Source organism: Saimiri boliviensis, chromosome 6 (genome assembly GCF_048565385.1).
Source record: "Saimiri boliviensis isolate mSaiBol1 chromosome 6, mSaiBol1.pri, whole genome shotgun sequence".
Classification (NCBI taxonomy): Eukaryota; Metazoa; Chordata; class Mammalia; order Primates; family Cebidae; genus Saimiri; species Saimiri boliviensis.
The window spans coordinates 84,188,630-84,208,090 of NC_133454.1; the positions used below are offsets into that span (position 1 = coordinate 84,188,630).

Genomic DNA, 19,461 nt, shown 5'->3' on the forward strand with positions numbered 1-19,461 from the left:
TTAGAACTAGGACCTGAATCCTGTTACCTAGTTTACTTATTATTTTTACTATTTTGAGACAAGAGTCTCACGCTGTCACTCAGGCCAGAGTACAGTGGTGTGATCATAACTCATGGCAGCCTCAGACTCTGGTTCAAGCGATTCTCCCACTTCAGCCTCCTGAGTAGCTGGGACTACAGGTGTGTACTGCCACGCTCAGCTAACTTATAAAAAATTTTGTAGAGATGGGGGTCTCACTTGAACTCCTGAACTCAAGTAATCCTCCCACCTTGGCCTCTCAAAGTGTTGGGATTATAGGTGTGAGCCAACACACACAGCCACTGCCTTTTATTCCATGCCAGTTCTTCAGAGCTGTACATATACATGTTCAATAAATTCCAGGTGAATTGAGTATCTTTGTATCAAAGTGACAGGCTTTATAAAACATCATTATGAATTTTACTGTTTGTAATTATTCAAAAGAGTAAATGGAATATGTGAGTACAACAAACTAAAACATGAAAGGGCATCACAATGAACTCTATATACAGTGGGGTTGAGTATTACTGGAGTGGGGAGAATTTTAAGTTCTAAAGTCAGTATATGACTAAAAGTCACATTGAAAAAATTGGATTGCTCCCGAAGTACAATAATTTTTTTTTCAGCTGAATACAAGCCAACTAATGGTTTGCATTTGTGGAACAGGTGCATGTTCCACAACGATAAACATACAATATCTTTATTTTTTGAGATGGATTCTCACTGTCGCCTGGCTAAGCTGGAGTAGTGGCACCATCTTGGCTCACTGCAACATTCACCAACCATGTTCAAGCAATTCTCCTGCCTCAGTCTCCCAAGTAGCTGAGACTGCAGGTGCACACTACTATGCCCAGCTAATTTTTGTATTTTTTAGTAGAGACGGAGTTTTGCCACGTTGGCCTGGCTGATCTCAAACTGCTGACCTGAGGTGATCCGCCTGCCTTGGCTCCCAAAGTGCTAGGATTACAGGCATGAGCCACTGCACCCGGCCACAATGTCTTTAAACAACAGAATCATTCAGTGAAGACAGAGGCTTACCCAGTGGAAGACACAATGGAAGAGACCTGCCTAAGTAAAGGGCAGATTATTAAATTTCCCACTATGCTCCCTCCCCAGACTACATACCCATTGAGTATGGAGGCAGGTGGGAGTTCCTGAGTTCACTGTTTTATTGTGTGTGTGTGTGTGTGTGTGTGTGGTTTGTGTAAAGTTACATGTGCTTGATGCAACCCACTGTAGGTCAAACAGCCACATGGTACTTGGGTCTAACTCCCAAGCTGACATGGTAGATTCTTGAGGCCACTGCTGGTGAAACGGACATCTCACACATTCTAGTATTTAAGACATCTTTCCTTTAATAAGACTACTTAAGAATCTTTTCCTTAATAAGACTCCCAGGGCTACTTTTACCACTCTCTCTTTAAGAAATCAAAGGGATTTAAACCTACTAAGGCTTTTTAAGATTTTGAGAAAAGTTGGGAGGAAAAATAACATTCTATGAATTTTAGCGCTTAAAAGGTGTTATCACATAAATGTTCCCTTTTAACCCTATGATTCTCCAAAGGGTTTCCTTAAAATAGGGCTAAGTAACTTACCCAAAGCCAATAGTAGCTAATTAGAAACAGGTCTAAAATAGGTTACCATCTATAAATGAACTTCTCTTCAGAAAGATGTATTATCTTAGAAGATAAAATAACTCCTCTAGACGTCAGCAGCCAAATTTTGGATTATGATTTTTTAAAAATCAGATTTCTTTTAATTTCGTTTTGCATGGTCTAAGATAAAAATGGTTCTGCAACACCTGAGTATACCACTCATGGGAATAAAAGAAGGCAAATTAAAGATCATGCTGGAGTGGGACTGGAGAGGATAAAAAGTTTGGGATTAAAATTTCCCAAGTGTTATTTTTGCAGAAGTTCCCCACAAAGACCAGAGCTACAACTACTGCCATCTGCTGGTTGGAAAGAAAACCATTCATATGTTAACTGATGTTTATGTCAGGAAGTGGTGGTTTCTCAAGTTTTAATCAGAATCACCAAGGTTGAACCCTGAAACTTGTATTCTAAACCAAATATCCACGGATACTTAGGCAGCCAGTCCATACACAGGAGAATTGTTATAAGGCTATGATAGATAAGAGGTATTATTTTTCTCCATCACTAAAATTAAGGCAATTTAATTTGGGAAATGATCAGTTGTAATCCCATAATACTATATATAGTTGAAGCTACTTGTAAAAAAAACAACCCAATATACCAGGGTGGTGAAACAATTTTATTTCACAGTTGTATTTAAAACCACAAAGACACCTATTTTCTTCATATAAAAACATTAGTACAGATACCCATACTTTCTGGAAAACGATTATACAGACACTTTCAAAGAAAAATGTATTCTATTATAGGGTTTCAGTGAGGTTGCTTGGAAAAACTCACATCTGGACTGATACCTAAAACACAGCATTCCATTACTCTGCAACTTTTGGTTCACAGTATAATTACTGTCATCAGTATGTGGTGCCTGTATTCTTACATATTTGATAATACATATATTGACTGGCTTATCACTTAATGTTCCATTGGTTCATCAGCCTTTTCTGCAGGTTCATCAGCAGGTTGAACAGGCTTAACAGGGAAAGAAAAAAGAAAATATGTAAAATGAACACCTGATCAATATATACATCTAATCACAAATATTATAAAAAATGGAGAAAGAGGTAAAGAGAAATTCTGAATACTCAGTTTTAGTTCACTGTCCTGTTAACATTTCTGAGCAAAGTTTTTTTTTTTTTTTCTCCTTGAGTGCTCATGATTTGAGGTGCATAAAGATTTTTTTATTAAAAAAAAAATACAGCGCCGGGTGCGGTGGCTCAAGCCTGTAATCCCAGCACTTTGGGAGGCCGAGGCGGGTGGATCATGAGGTCTAGAGATCGAGACCATCCTGGTCAACATGGTGAAACCCCGTCTCTACTAAAAGTGCAAAAAATTAGCTGGGCATGGTGGCACGTGCCTGTAATCCCAGCTACTCAGGAGGCTGAGGCAGGAGAATTGCCTGAGCCCAGGAGGCAGAGGTTGCGGTGAGCCGAGATCGCGCCATTGCACTCCAGCCTGGGTAACAAGGGCGAAACTCCGTCTCAAAAAAAAAAAAAAAAAAAAATACAGTTAGCCCTTGAACAACACAGGTTTAAACAGTAAGGGTCCACTTGCATGTAGATTTTTTTTCTTTTTTGTTTGCTTTTACTCTAACATTGTTTAGGGTGAAGTTTTTTTTTTTCCAATAAATATAAACTAGCAGACCAACTGTGTAGCCTAGAAATATAAAAAAAAATAAATAAATAAGAAAAAGATATGCCACGAATGCATAAAATATATGTAGAAACTAGTCTATTAAGTAGGATGCAGCGGTTCACATCTGCAATCCCAACACAGTTGGGATGCTCAGGCAGGAGGATTACTTGAGCTCAGGAGTTTGAAATCAGCCTGGGCAACACAGTGGGATACCGTCTCTACTAAAAACAAAAAAAAAAATCAGCTGGGCATGGTGGCACGAACCTGTAGTCTCAGCTACTTGGTGGCGGTGGGGGTGAAGGGAGGTGAGATGGGAGAATAACTTGAGCCCAGGAGTTTGACCTTGCAGTGAGCTATGATGGTACCACTGCACTTCAGCCTGGACAAGAGGGCAAGACCTTGTCTTAAAAAACAACAAAAAAGAAACTAATCTATATGTGTTAATTGGCTGTTTATGTTATTGGTAAGGCTTCCAGTCAACAGCAGGCTATCAGAAGATTTTGGGAGTCAAAAGTTATATGCGGATTTTCTACAGTGCTGGGGTTTGGTACTACTAACCCCCACACTGTTCAAAGGTTAACTGTATATATAATTTCACAGTTCTGAAAATCTAAACATCATTGAACAATTCTACCATTTTATTGTACTTTGTATTGCTCAGGAGTAAAAGCTTTCCTTATATTATCACTACTATGCTTAAAATACAATCAGCACTTTTTAGACATTCTTTATCCCTTTACTAAACTCTGTGTGGTATTTCACAGCATGCTTCCCAACAGTGCTACTTTTTTACCAAAAACAGTTTAAATACTACAAATCTTACTCCCCCAAATAGTACCAACAATATCCTTTTCAAGTTGAAAAAATACATGCTATAGAAATTTCCATACTAGATTCTTTTTTACTTTCAATTACACAGCTATCAAATAAGCATCTATAAATAGCAAATGTGTATTCTAAACATCCAGCAAAAAGACCCATATTTAACCTGAGATTCACTTCTTGATGCGTTTCTCTTTATGAAGAGCCATCTTAGTGTCCAAAGCTGGACCCCAATGAATATTTCTCCCAGTCTCCACTCACACAGAATCTGGGTCCAGCCAGTGGCTCACTTTAACAAACAGAATGTGTACAGGTGATGTTGTGCCAGTCCTGTGTCTCAGCCTTAAGAATGTCTGGCAACTTTCACTTCTGACTTTTGCAAGCCCTGAGTTGCCAACATGCTAGAGAGACCCCGCTGAAGAAGCGGCCCTGAGACTACATGGACAGAGGCTCAGTCATCCTAGTAGAGGTCTCTGCCTTCTAGATGCTCCTCTAAGACACCTAGAAGGTGTGAGTAAAGACGACATGGGACTAAAGTTATCTTGGGTGTTCCAGTTGCACCCCACAAATGACTGCAATGTTTGAGAGATCCCAGGTGAGACCAGCAAAGAGCCATGTAGCTGAGTCCCCGTCAGCCACAAAATTATGAGAAGTAGTGTTTGTTGTTCTAAGCCCCTAAGTTTTGGGGTAGCTTATTAACTAGCAATAGATAACCAAATAATCAATGCTTCTCCCTTTTTGTGTTTATGGATATCACTGTCCCCTCAATATTTAACTTTACTCAGTTCTTAATTTCCCTATTGCTATTTGAATTTTGGGCCCATTTCAATATTTAAGACAAAATGGAAAATTTACAAACACAGTTGTGGTAATAACAGTATCTTACAATAGAACTAAAGCCTCTTGTGTTATGATTATATACCTGTGCCTTTCTCTGTGGCCTTTCTTCAAGACCTTCCAGGAATGGAGACACATCATCATCATCATAGATTGTAAATTCCAAGTCTTTACCAACAATTCCAATGGAAACATTCTGAGGGGTAAAAAAATCATAAAAGTAAAATAATTAAGAGAATTTGGATGAAAAAAATATATGATAAAATATTAAGTGAAGAAAGCAGAGTAAGAATTTATATAGTACTTGAATAAAACTTTAAAAACTACTTATGTGTAGGGGAAAAAAGAAACTCGCAGACCCTTGTCATTTGCAGATTTAATATTAACACTCACTGCTGATTATCATGAGTAACTCCAAAGATCTATGTTATCAAGAAACATTTTTTTAAAAAGATTATGCAGGCGGCCAGGCGCTGTGGCTCATGCCTGTAATCCCAGCACTTTGAGAGGCCAAAGCGGACAGATCACAAGGTCAATAGATCGAGACCACCCTGGCCAACATGGTGAAACTCCATCTCTACTTAAATAAAAAAATTAGCTGGGCATGGTGGCACGTGCCTGTAGTCCCAGCTACTTGGGAGGCTGAGGCAGGAGAATTGCTTGAACCCAGGAGGCGGAGGTTGCAGTGAGCTGAGATGGCACCACTGCTCTCCAGCCTGGCGCCTGGCGACAAAACAAGATTCTGTCTCAAAAAAAAAAAAAAAAAAAAAAAAAAGATTATGCAGGCTATAAAGTCTACACATTGATATTAAACAATAATTTATTCAATCACTATAACAAAATGGCTTTATAAGACTGACTAATCTCACTTTAACTAATGATCATTAACCTTAAGTAGACCTTAGTGGTTCCTGGATCCCACTGTACCAATTCCTACATTATTCATTCTCCCCTACTTTTGGACACTTCTTTCTAACATTCTCCAAGCTGTTTGCAGTTGAAAACCTTGTTCTTGTATTACTGAGAAAACATAAGCAACTGGAAGAGAACTTTCACAAGCTCCCACTGTATCCACTCTTTCCTGTACCTATATCCTTAGATTCTCTCCTTTCCCATTACAATTTCCTCTCTAGGGCCAACCCTTCCACCTATGTACTATTAAGTAACATTGCTCTAACAACTTTCTCATTATTTTTCCTACGTAAATGCTTCCCTAAATTTACTTGGATTACTCTGAAAATCATGCAGCAAATGTGATATAATTTCTTCCATCTTAAAAAACAAAACAAAACGAAACATAGGAATGGAGTGGTGACTCTCTTCTTTTCCAGTCACCACTCCATTCCTATGGACTGTCAACAGAAAATATCCTCCAAAGAGCTATCTCCAATTCCTCTTCAACCATTCTCTCCTGATTCCACTCCTATCAAGTTTTTGCCTTATCATTCCATTAAGGCTGTTTTGACAAGTCCTCAGTGACAACTTCATGGCCCTTCCTCCTTGAAAGTTTATTCATTTGCCTCCAAAGATGCCTAATTTTCCTTCTTCTTTGACCACTTTTCTCAGTCTTATTTGCCAGTATCTACTCATCTCCCAGTTGCTAAAGGTTAGAGCATTCTTGGTTCAGTTCTCACAATGCTTGTCTAACCAATTCCTTTAGGGATCTCTTCCAGTCCAGACTCTAAATGCCATTTCTATATAAAGATTTCAAACATTTGAAGTGTAGGTTGGAACACTCTCCATGGAACTCCAGGGGTTGCTTCTAACTGCCTACTCCGTACCGTCAACTGGACAGTAAGGCATTTCAAATTTTACGACTACAACTGACTACCTGATCTTCTTCCCCAATGCCTACTCTAAAACCTGTTCCCCCCACTGTCTTCTTCATCTCAGCAAATCATAAATTTTTCTTTTCAATTAATCAGGCCCAAAACCTTGGAGACATTCCCCCTCACATCTTACAACAAATCTATTAGCAAACTTTTTTGGCTGTAATTTCAAAAGATATCCAAAATTAAACCACTACTCTTCATCTTTAACTTACTCTGCTCCAATCACTATCATCTCTCACATGAATTAACTAAATAGACTTAAAACTATTTCTACTTATAGCTCCACTATCTATCTACCTATATCCCCACAATCTGTTGTTAAAATGGCAACCAGAGTGACTGTCTTAGAACCTAAACCAAATCATGGTATTCCTCTGCTCAAACTTTTAATAGCCAACTCAGTAAAATGCAGAGTACCCACAATGGCTTATAAGACCTCCATTACCTCTCTGATTTCTTTCCTTTTCCTCTTCCTCTTGATCACTGACCCTGTTACTATTGGCCTCCTTGCCTTGAATTTGCATTTGTATTTCCTAGAATAATTGTGCTCTAGACATCTGCATAGCTCACATTCACTTACCACCTTTATATCTTATCCTCAAATTGCACTTTCTTGGTGAGGATATCCTTGTTCACCTATTTTAAATTACATCTACCTTTACCCAATTGGCCATTCTCTTTTTAACCCCTTTTAAAATTTTTTACATAGCATTTAGCCCCTTCTAATATACTATATAATGTACTTATGTATATACTGTCTATCTTTCCCTACTAGGATATATGTTCCATGAAGAACAAGGTATTTGTTGTGTTTACTATATTTTCAATGACTAGAAAGTGCCTGCACATGGTACATACACAACATATATATATATTTGTTAAAAAAAAAAAAGGCAAGACAATCATATCCCAAATTAAAGAATGTGGTATATATACTCTATTACATTTATGCAGTAAAGGTTTAAATTGTAATGTTAATATCTACAATTGGAAGAGATAATATTTACCTTTGTAGTTAGGTCCTGTTCTGCAGGAAGTGTCTCCCTTAAGGCACGCAGACCATGTTTAACTAGTTCATTTAAATTGCCTGTATGTAATTAACAATTATTTCTTAATTTCATTGTTATGCTAAACTTCTTTTATTTATCAGATCTACAGCCTAAAACTGTGGTTTTTAGTTACACACTAAACTTATCACAATAAAAACAGCCAAGTTTAATGCTAGACATATAATCTTTTAATAGCATTCTATGACATTGCTGCCTATTATTTTATTTAATGAAAGGACTCATGATTTTTGTCACAATTCTGATATTCTCTTTTGCTAGGTCAAATCAAAATCCCGATTACAAATTATAGAACTCAAAGTTTTGTGGAATGTGTACTGTAGAATCCTAGTCCCTATATTTGCTCACTGTAAAAAGGAGTCTCCAACTTATTCAATGTGGACAGTATTGATACCAAGAAAAAAGACATCACAAGAAAACTACAGACCAGAATATAGATTCAAAAAAACCCAAAAAACCGAAAACTACAAACTGAACCTGGCACTATATTAAAAAAACTCTCTACCATATACAAGCAAGATTTATCCCAAGAATGAAAAGTCAGTTTAACAACAGAAAGTCAGTGTAATGCACATTAATAGAAGGAAGGGGGAAAACCTGCATAACCACCTCAAGAGATGCCTAAAAACACATGATAAAACCTAAAATCCTTGCATAATAAAAACACAAACTAGTAATTGAAAGGACCTCTTCAGTCTCATACAGGGCATCTACAAAAAGCTGACAGCTAACATCATTCTTTTTTTTTTTGAGACGGAGTTTCGCTCTTGTTACCCAGGCTGGAGTGCAATGGCGCGATCTCAGCTCACCACAACCTCCGCCTCCTGGGTTCAGGCAATTCTCCTGCCTCAGCCTCCTGAGTAGCTGGGATTACAGGCACGTGCCACCATGCCCGGCTAATTTTTTGTATTTTTAGTAGAGACGGGGTTTCACCATGTTGACCAGGATGGTCTCGATCTCTTGACCTCGTGATCCACCCGCCTCGGCCTCCCAAAGTGCTGGGATTACAGGCTTGAGCCACCGCGCCCGGCCTAGCTAACATCATTCTTAATAGTGAATGACTAACGGCTTTTCCCTTAAGTTGAGGAACAAAAAAAGAATGTCTGTTCATGCAACTTCTTTTTATCAGTGTACCAGAGGTTCCAGCCAGGGCAATTAGAAAGGAGAAAGTAAAACTATCTCTATTCCCAGATGACATGATCTAAGGACTCTATAAAAAAACAAAAATTACTGGAATTAACAAATGAGTTCAGCAAGATTGCAGGATCAAGACTTATATACAAAAATCAATTGTTTTTCTACAGAGTTGAAATGAATAATATGCAAATGAAATTAAGAAAACAATTCTGTTCACAACCACCAAAAACAATAAAGTACTCGTAAGACCAATATGACTCGTACACTGAAAACTACAAAACATCAGTGAAATAATGAAATACCGGGTCAGGCATGGTGGCTCACACCAGTAATCCCAGCACCTTGGGAGGCCGAGGAGGACAGATTAAGGTCAGGAGTTCGAGATCAGCCTGACCAACATGGAGAAATCCCGTCGCTACTAAAAATACAAAATTAGCTAGGCGTGGTGATGCATGCCTGTAATCCCAGCTACTCAGGAGGCTGAGGCAGGAGAATCACTTGAACCCAGGAGGCGGAGGTTGCAGTGAGCTGAAATTGTGCCATTGAACCAGCCTGGGCAACAAGAATGAAACTCTGTCTCAAAAACAAAAACAAAAACAAAACAAAACAAAACAAAGAATTACATACTTAAATAAATGAAGATATTCCATGTTCATGGATCAGATGCCTTGTATCATTAAAGTAGCAGTACTCCCCAAAATTATCTATAGATTTATTGCAATCTTTAGTAATTTTCTATCCAGATTGAAATGTGCTAGGCAGAGGGTGCTGATATGACCAGTTCTCAATCAAACTTTGGACGCTGAGTTTCTAATGAGCTTCCCTGGGCAGAAACATCACATACTTATTGCTGCAAGTGTACTCTGTGACTTCTTGAGGGAAGGAAAAAGCATAGGAAGCCTGGACATAGATTCCTCTCAACTATATCTTTCCTTAACGATCCACCTATGTATTGTTATTTTATTGTTCTAAGTCTTACCTGGGAGTACAACTATATGCTGAGTGCTTTAAGTCCTAGTAAATCTCCAAATTTAGGGGTAACCCTGGGGACCCCCAATCTATTATAATTTAAAATGTTAAACTTTAAGCCAGAATGTACCAAGCTTATTTGTCCAAGGAATCCTCTTTTCCCAAAATTAAATCTATTGTCATCCTACAACAGTTTGCTCTGAGTAATGTTTTTCTTTTTCTTTCTTTCTTTTTTTTTTTTTATAGAGACGGGGTTTCACCATGTTGGCCAGGCTGGTCTTGAACTCCTGACCTTAGGTGATCCACCCGCCTCAGCCTCCCAAAGTGCTGGGATTATAGGCGTGAGCACTAATCCCAGCTCAGCTGAGTAATGTTAATTAAACTACTTTTCTCTGCATTCACTAAGCCCCAGATATTTCCTCCAAAGAATACTATGTCACCAGAAAACAGATGAGACAAATAAAAACCCAAAAAGCTCCTTCCAATGCAAAGCAAAGCACTTGAAAACCTGCCCTGTCATAACATCTTAGCTCTTTTACCTTCTTTTTCCACAGCTACACTGCCTTTTTATTTCTTGTTTATAGACTACTAATGCAGAAATGTCTGTGGCTTAAAATAAGAAAAGACTCAAAAAAACTAAAAGTGAACAGAACTTAAAACTGGCAGGTGGTGCAATGGTTTTCCACTCTCCACTCTACAGGACACACTTCTGACCAACTGAATCAAGAATTTTCAAGGCTGGGGACATATTTATATTTTGAAAAAGTTCTACTCGTGATTGAAATTACTGTGATAACCAGAAGTTAAAACTAGTATATGTGTATATGTGACAGAAGCAATAAACTCTTCATGGGCCTAATTTTAAAAAAATTCTGTAAGACTGATAGTTTTATGCATTTAGGATACTATGTTTATTTACTATATAGACTGGAAGAGGGAAAAAAAAAAAAAACGGCAAGGCTATCACTTACACTCCATAAATTCAGACATATGTCTCTCCAAGTAAGTACGAGCTGACTGGGAACGGGCTCCAATGGACATAGCTCTGCAGTCAAAATAGTTAGCAGATGGACAGGTTTGGAAAATGTGAGGGCCCATATCCTACAACCAGAAATAAGTAAACCACATAATTATTTACTTTGGTTGAGCTAAAAATTATAAAAATTTCTATTTAATAAAAAATCATTAAAATATAATAATAATCCATGAACTTACATCATAACCAGCAATAAGCAGCCCAACACCATAAGGTCTCCGGCCATATCGTTGTGTTGGTATCTGGGTCTCTTAGACTAGTTAAGAGCTTGTTTTAACAAGGAATGAAGTACTCTTTACTTTTTTTTTTTTTTTTGGGGGGGGGGAGGGTGGAGTTTCACTCTTGTTGCCCAGGCTGGAGTGCAATGGCACCATCTTGGCTCACTGCAACCTCCACCTCCTGGGTTCAAGCGATTCTCTTGCCTCAGCCTCCTGAGTAGCTGGAATTACAGGCATGCGCCACCATGCCTCTTTGAATTTTTAGTAGCGACGAGATTTCTCCATGTTGGTCAGGGTGGTCTCAAACTCCTGACCTCAAGTGATCTGTCCGCCTCAGCCTCCCAAAGTGCCAGGATTACAGGCTTGAGCTACTGTGCCCGACCTATACTATCTTTATTTTCAAAATATACATTATTAACAAAGGTCTCTGGCTTCTTCCTTAATTGTTGCATAATCCACCAGAGAAAGAATAAAATGGGACTCTATTTCTTTGGCCTGATATAAAATGTTTGACTTTCTACCAAACCTAACAGTGCCAGCAAAATAATTTATTCCCAGGTAAAACCTGATTTGTTTTTGATACGAGGGGTCTAGGATTTCTTGGGACATCTAGAACCATTAAGAAACTTAAATCCCCTCTAAAAAGATGCTTGGATAATTTTCCTGAAGTTGGGTTTATTTATGTCTAGCAAATATAAATTGCTTATACAGGCTAATGAAAGAGCTACCCAATTTGTTGTTTTAAAGTTTTCACAATCTTACCTATGTCATATTATCATATTCCTAATAATTAACACAAATATCAAAACCCTTCAAAGTTCATATCCATAAATGTTCACATTAAAAAGGATACTGCTTCCAATTAGAGATACAAGACGAGACACAGGAAGTGGTCTATCGAATACAAATCTGGAATCCAAACACTCCTGACGCATAAAATTACTAAAAGGAACAAAAAAAGTTTAGTAATCTCAAATTACAAACAACTATTCTAATCTAAATTGTTTGATTTCACTTTGCATTCTTCTAAGCGTTTACATGGATCACATCCACATAATGAAGACAGAAGGTAAGAAAGACATGCCTGCGAGGGCGCATTTTTGTGTCAAACTCTGGAGCCACGGAAGGTTTTTTGTTTGTTTGTTTTTGAGATGGGGTTTCACCATGTTGGCCAGGATGGTCTTGATCTCCTGACCTCATGATCTGCCCACCTCTACTGCCCAAAGTGCTGGGATTACAGGCGTGAGCCACCACGCCTGGCAAGGTTTTTTAAAAACACTGAAATATTTTTTAGCTCTAGGAAATCTTTGTCTTAAAGCACTTATAGGACAGAGAAGAGATGGCTGAACAAGAGAAAAAGAGCAATCTCTCTTCTCTTATCCTTCCCACTGTCAACAAGTTTGTCTTAACTCTAGGTCTTAAACCAGTAGAGTATCTACTCTGTCCTTTTTTCTTGAAAGCTAACATTTCCCCAATAGAGCAACTGTAAGAAACAGAAATCACAGCAGAGGGCATCTTTACATGTTCCTGCCACTGTTACTTATATTCATAAGAAGCACTCTAGAGGAGATACTGGACACTAGCCGTTGAGTCTCATCATTAAATCTGATGAAATTCAAGCAAGGTTACCATTGGGGAAAAGAGAATTCATGCCTATAAAGAAGATCAACAAGAAATGGATATGCCCCTTTCTTTCAATGTTGCTTTGTCCAGCATTTGTGTATGTTACATCTGATCATCACATGTTGACTACAGGAACCAAGCTATTTGTTCAGTATTTATATTTAAGTCCATTTCCCTACACTGTCTAAAAGTATACTGCCCAATATGGCAGACAATAATCACATGTGGCTGTGGAGCCCTTGAAAAGTAGCTAGACTGAATTGAGATGTACTCAAGTACAAAATAACATGTCAAATTTTAAAGACTTAGTACCTAAAAACGTGCAATAGCTCATTAATGAAGTTTTCATGTTGATTATGTGTTGGCATGGCAATACTTTATAAACTGGGTTAAATAAAGTGTTTGATAATATAATACATTTTTCACTTTGAAGAGTAGGTGGAAACCCTTTAGGGTGTCATTATATTGCTGACTTAGAGCAAAGGACTGGCTGAGTAACTTTAAATTCTTAAACAATGGCATCTCTATTTACACTGTTTTTGCTGCTGCTGTTGTTTTAGACTAAAGTCTCACTCTATTGCCTAGGCTTAAGTACAGTAGCACTATCATAGCTCACTACAACCTCAAAATTCTGGATTCACTCAATCCTCTCACCTTAGCCTTTTGATATAGTTAGGACAACAGGTATGTGGCCCCACACCCAGTTTTAAAAATTTTTTCAATTTTTTAAAAGTTTTAAAATTTTTTGTAGAGATGGAGATTCACTATGTTACCCTGGTCTCAAATTCCTGGCCCTAAGCTTCTCAAAGAGCTGGGATTACAGGTATGAGCCACTGTGCTGGGTCCACTCTTATAATTTGTATTATTTCTTTCCTAATCAAATCACAAATTTAAGAGATTAGTTTTGGCTAACTGCCTGCCACCCACAACACACTCACATAATACCTGAAAGGCACTGTGTTAATGCTTTACGGTAGGTTATTTAAAATACTTAAAAATAGTCTGGGCACGGTGGCTCACCCCTATAATCTCAGCACTTTGGGAAGCCAAGGTGGGTGGATCACCTGAGGTCAGGAGTTCAAGACTAGCCCAGCCAACATGGTGAAACCGTGTCTCTACTAAAAATACAAAAATTAGCCAGGTGTGGTGATGGGCACCTGTAATCCCAGTTACTTGAGAGGCTAGGCAGGAGAATCACTTGAACCTGGGAAGCAGAAGTCGCAGTGAGCCAAGACTGTGCCACTGCACTCCCACGTGGGCTACAGAGTAAGATTCTGTCTCAAAAAAATAAAAAATAAAAAAGTATTTTAAAATATCCTTGATAAAGAAAACACTCGAAAAAATTCAATGTTTAGGTATTTAGCCCAATCTGATACTAAGTAGTGAAAGCAAGAACTCAATCTGTGTGATTTCAAAGCCCTATCTCTTCATTTATGGATTGACTTTCAACCATAATCTGTCTCCTCATATTCTATCTCCTCAGACTCTCACAGAAATTTATCTGTTATAAACTAGATTTGAATTTAAGATAAACTTGCCTTTAAGTTCCTTTAAGACAAGATTCATGTCTGAGTCACTTATGTACACCCTGCTGTATCCAGTATTGAGCATTGCAAAAATAATGTCTACTAAATACTAATGTATTAAAGAAAACAAGCACAAAGAAAAGAAGTAGGGTTCAGCTTGTCCTTAGAAACCAGATAAAAGTATCAAGCTCTTCTTAGACATAACATGGTATCAAACAATATACATTGCATTAACAAATATCATATTACTGAGTGACTTCTAATTTCTTTTCTTTTTTTTTTTTTTGAGACGGAGTTTCACTTTTGTTACCCAGGCTGGAGTGCGATGGCGTGATCTCAGCTCACTGCAACCTCCGCCTCCTGGGTTCAGGCAAATCTCCTGCCTCAGCCTCCTGAGTAGCTGGGATTACAGGCATGCGCCACCATGCCCAGCTAATTTTTTGTATTTTTAGTAGAGACGGGGTTTCACCATGTTGACCAGGATGGTCTCGATCTCTTGACCTCGTGATCCACCCGCCTCAGCCTCCCAAAGTGCTGGGATTACAGGCTTGAGCCACTGCGACCAGCCACTGAGTGACTTATAAAAAGTGCTAATATTAGTTACTCCTACAGAGATCAAAAAATAGAAAATTTAATAACAAACTCAAACCTACCAAAGTATTCACAATCTTAATTTACAAGCATCTGGCAGACAACTTCTTAAAATATCTTATCTGAATCTCTTTGAGAAAAGAGTAATCAATTATGAATCAATTATTTTTCATGATTATACTTACCATAAGAGTCTAGCATCAGCTGTAAGTCCCGCGATTGAGATACCGATATGGTTGTCAACATGGAGAATTTTTTTCTGATGAGCTGCAAGCTCTGATTGTGCCCTCTAAATGGAGACATCGTAAGATGCAAAAATAAGTTTACAACCTTACTGTCTATGGGGAAATTTACATAAACAGTTTTCTATAGAGGAAGACATATTTATTACTTTACTTACTTTCAATGCAACCAACACTGCATGAGTTTTTGATTTCAGACCAACTGTGGCTGAACCTTGTTTAACAGCTTCCATTGCATATTCAATTTGATGAATCCTGCCCTAAAGAAAAAAAAATACAAACACCACATCTTAGAAGACCTTTTATTGGCCGGTCGCGGTGGCTCAAGCCAGTAATCCCAGCACTTTAGGAGGCCGAGGCGGGTGGATCATGAGGTCAAGAGATCGAGACCATCCTGGTCAACATGGTGAAACCCCGTCTCTACTAAAAATACAAAAGGGCGCGGTGGCTCAAGCTTGTAAGCCCAGCACTTTGGGAGGCCGAGGCGGGTGGATCACGAGGTCAAGAGATCGAGACCATCCCAGTCAACATGGTGAAACCCCGTCTCTACTAAAAATATAAAAAATTAGCTGGGCATGGTGGCACATGCCTGTAATCCCAGCTACTCAGGAGGCTGAGGCAGGAGAATTGCCTGAACCTAGGAGGCGGAGGTTGCTGTGAGCCGAAATGGCGCCATTGCACTCCAGCCTGGGTAACAAGAGCGAAACTCCGTCTCAAAAAAAACCAAAAAAACAAAAAAACAAAAAAACAAAACAAAAACAAAAAAAATACAAAAAATTAGCTGGGCATGTTAGCGCGTGCCTGAAATCCCAGCTACTAAGGAGGCTGAGGCAGGAGAATTGCCTGAACCCAGGAGGCGGAGGTAGCAGTGAGCCGAGATCACGCCATTGCACTCCAGCCTGGGTAATGAGTGAAACTCCGTCTCAAAAAAAAGACCTTTTATTTATTTATTTATTTATTTATTTTTTATTGGCCAAACTAAGCCAAGAAGACCTTTTATAAATAAAAAATTAATTTAGAGTTTCCAAATGTCAGGTGAGCACAGTTAAATCTCAACTGATATTTTTTAAACCAAGAAACTTTTTTTTTTTTTGAGACAGGTTCTCACTCTGTCATCCAGGCTGGAGTGCAATAGTGTGGTCTTCAGCTCACTGTGACCTCTGCCTCCTGGGCTCAAGCAATCCTCTCACCTGACCCTCCCCAGCAGCTGGGACTATGGGCACATGACACCATGCCCAGCTAATTTTTGTATTTCTTCTAGGGACAGGCTTTCATGTTATTCACGAAATTTTTTATTTCTTCTAGGGACAGGCTTTCATGTTCAGGCTGGTCTTGAACTCCAAGACTCAAGCAGTCTACCTGCCTTAGCCTCCCAAAGTGCTGGGATTACAGGCATGAGCCACTGTGCCTGGCCAAACACTTCTTTTAAAATAAATTTTATTGTATATATTTAAGGTATGTATGCAACATAAGATACACATGTGTAGTAGGGTCACTATACCAGAATAAACACATCAATTTTCTCACATAGTTACTCATTTTCCTCTGCTGTGGCAAGAGCTATAATTTACTCATTTAGCAAAAATCCTGAATACAAAGCACTACCTGCATTATCAACTGTAGTCTTCACTTATATTAGATCTTTCCACTTGCTCAACTTTGTATCCTTTGTATCTCCTCTTTTTTTCTCCCCACTGCCACCCCCATACACTGGTAACCACTGTTTTATTCTCTATCTCTATATATTTGCCCTTTGTAACAAAAGATCCCACACGTAAGAGTATGAAATATTTTTCTTTCTGTTTTTGGCTTATTTCACTTAACATAATGTCCTCTAGGTCCATCAGGAAACCTATTTTAATTATAAATGCCACTTCTAGGAACATCTAAAATAATTATATTCAATATTCCCCAAGCCTACGCTCTTACAGGTTTCTAAATACATTGCAGCCACAAAAAGTCACTTCACAGAAATGGTTTTAAAACATTATTTTACCTGAGGGCTCCAAACAGTTACATCATTGTCATACTGATTTCGAAACTGAAAGTAAAAGAAAAAAAGACCTGTTAATAGAAGAACATTACCAATCCCAACTCTTAACATTCATCAAGAAATATGCTTGTATTTCCCTTCAATGTTAAGGCACTCTGTTCATGCAATCTTACTACTGTACTCACATGCAAGATTACTACTGTACTCACATGCAAGCCAATTCTACATTTACCATAAACTAGTGGGAGAGGGAGAAGCAGATCTAAATGGGTCCTATTTTTCCAACTTCTTATTCTAACACCCTCCACAGCACTCCCTTTAGGCTCAATTACTGAAGTTCACAATCAACTTTTTTGCCTATTTTTGCTTATGCTACTCCCTTTTATTGGGCCCTAATAAATGGTTAAAAGCCTTCCTTTTCTTTAAGTTGGCTTAAATGTCCATCTCTTGAAGTCTTCTTCTTTTCTTCCCAAATCCCACTAACACATACTCCCACAGTTCTTTATCTAAACGTTCCTTTCTGTCTTTATGATTAGGAACATGTATGACTTATTTTTGAACGTTCACTGTAGTTATAAATGTACAAGTGCTCTGTCTGTATATTCATATTGAATGAACAAAAACGTCCTCAGAAAGTTAGAGATGGATACAAATAGCTGCACCAATAGAACCATTATGGCTATAAAGATTACTATAACAAGTCTATCAGTACTGGGGAAGAATAATCATGGGAGTGAGATTGAGTGCTAGAAAGGCAGACACAGAACTGAAAACCCAGAACACCATGTTGTAACCCTGATTCCATCACTTCCTCTCTCAGCCTCGGCGTACTCATCTGTAACTGGGTGATTGGACAAAAAGATGGAAAAGGGCCTCTTCTAATCGAGGTCTAGGGGAGAGAGAAATCAGACGGACCCGCCCGGAAAACGGACGCGGTCCAGGAACACCTGGGGGTCAAGTTCGCACTGGTGGTATAGGTAGGCCCGCAAGTCAAGTCCCTGTCTTCTCCTATCCCATACTAGGAGCTATTCTGGACCGCTCAGAATCTACTCCACTGCAGGAATCTGAAAGGCGAATTCATGTAGCTGACCGAGAAGGAAGTGTCGAAGGCCCCACGGGAAGCGAAAGCGGCGGAAAGGCCGCACGGACTACCGGCAGCCCCGAGCCCTGCCAGGCCGGAGATGCTGAATCACTGCCGGAGCCTTGCCCTCTGCAGAGGCTCCCACGCCTCGTGGCCCCGCGCCGCGCTAAGGACGACAGGAGAGGTGGCTCATCATCCCCCAGTCACCGGACCTCTGCCCTAAACCTTCCAGAGATCGGGATTCAACGTACCATGGTGGCGGCGAGGCCCCGGTTGCTGCCTCCAGCAAAACCGAGAATCCAGGAGGTGCTGCCGAAACTATCGCTCAGCGATCTACTCAGAAGTCTGCGGCAGTTTGACCGCAGTGGCGTAGGTTATTGCAGTCTATTCCAGAGTTATCGATAGGCTCGCAACACTTCCCCTTCCTTAAAACTCCCAGACTGCTCGGCGGCGGGCGGGGCCTCGGAAGACCGAGGAACTGAGATTGGCGGGAAACGCTCGGCTGGGAGCGCTGGCGGCTGAGAGCTGCGGGGCAGCCCTTGTCACGTATCCCTTCTTGGTTCCAGTGTATTGCGGATTCCCTCCAGTTTCTCACCCGCCGGCGGGCTGCACCTAAAGTCGTTCGAGGCAACAGTGACACTAGCTTGCCACTCACTCTCTCATTCACCGTCCAGAGATTTGGGGTGTTGGGTGACAGAAAGGAACGAGGCTGCAGGAAAGCCACAAATAACGATCTGTTTGTCTGTCAGCCATACTCTTCCTCGAGTATCTTGTGTACATGCTTTTCTTTGTATTAAGATTGGTGCAAAAGTAATCGCGGTTTTTGACATTACTTTTAATTACTTCTGAAGAGTCCAGACAGTTGCTGTGAGTAAAGGATGTATCTCAGAGCCCCATCTGTTTGCTTAGGAAATAATAAACAAAAGGACAGGTGTTGGAGTGATAGAGCTATCATTCATTCATTCAACAAATGTTTAGTGAGTGCCTACTATATGCCAGGCTTTGTTTCAGGTACTAGGAATATCTTGGTAAATTTGCTTAGGAAATTTAACGGCAAAAACTGCTATTACTTTTGCACCAACCTAATATTTTGGAATCCTCTTCCTTATTCCCTGGAGATCTTATCTTTCAAGGCTCTGTTGTCCTTAACGCCTCATTATTATTATTACTGGTTTCCTCCAC

The 19,461-nt window shown here is 39.4% G+C and overlaps 1 protein-coding gene across 1 annotated transcript; it reads right to left on the reverse strand.

The window, feature by feature from the left end:
- Positions 1-2,271: 2,271 nt before the first annotated feature.
- On the reverse strand, positions 2,272-18,691 carry PSMA1 (proteasome 20S subunit alpha 1). Its single transcript, XM_039470436.2, has 10 exons — positions 18,531-18,691; positions 17,202-17,246; positions 15,364-15,465; positions 15,149-15,252; positions 12,077-12,165; positions 11,185-11,255; positions 10,941-11,070; positions 7,804-7,883; positions 5,050-5,160; positions 2,272-2,642 (listed from the first exon to the last, which is right to left on the reverse strand). Exons 1-10 carry the CDS (start codon positions 18,531-18,533, stop codon positions 2,586-2,588), a joined length of 792 nt encoding a protein of 263 aa, XP_039326370.1. The 5' UTR covers positions 18,534-18,691; the 3' UTR covers positions 2,272-2,585.
- Between the last annotated feature and the right edge of the window lie 770 nt (positions 18,692-19,461).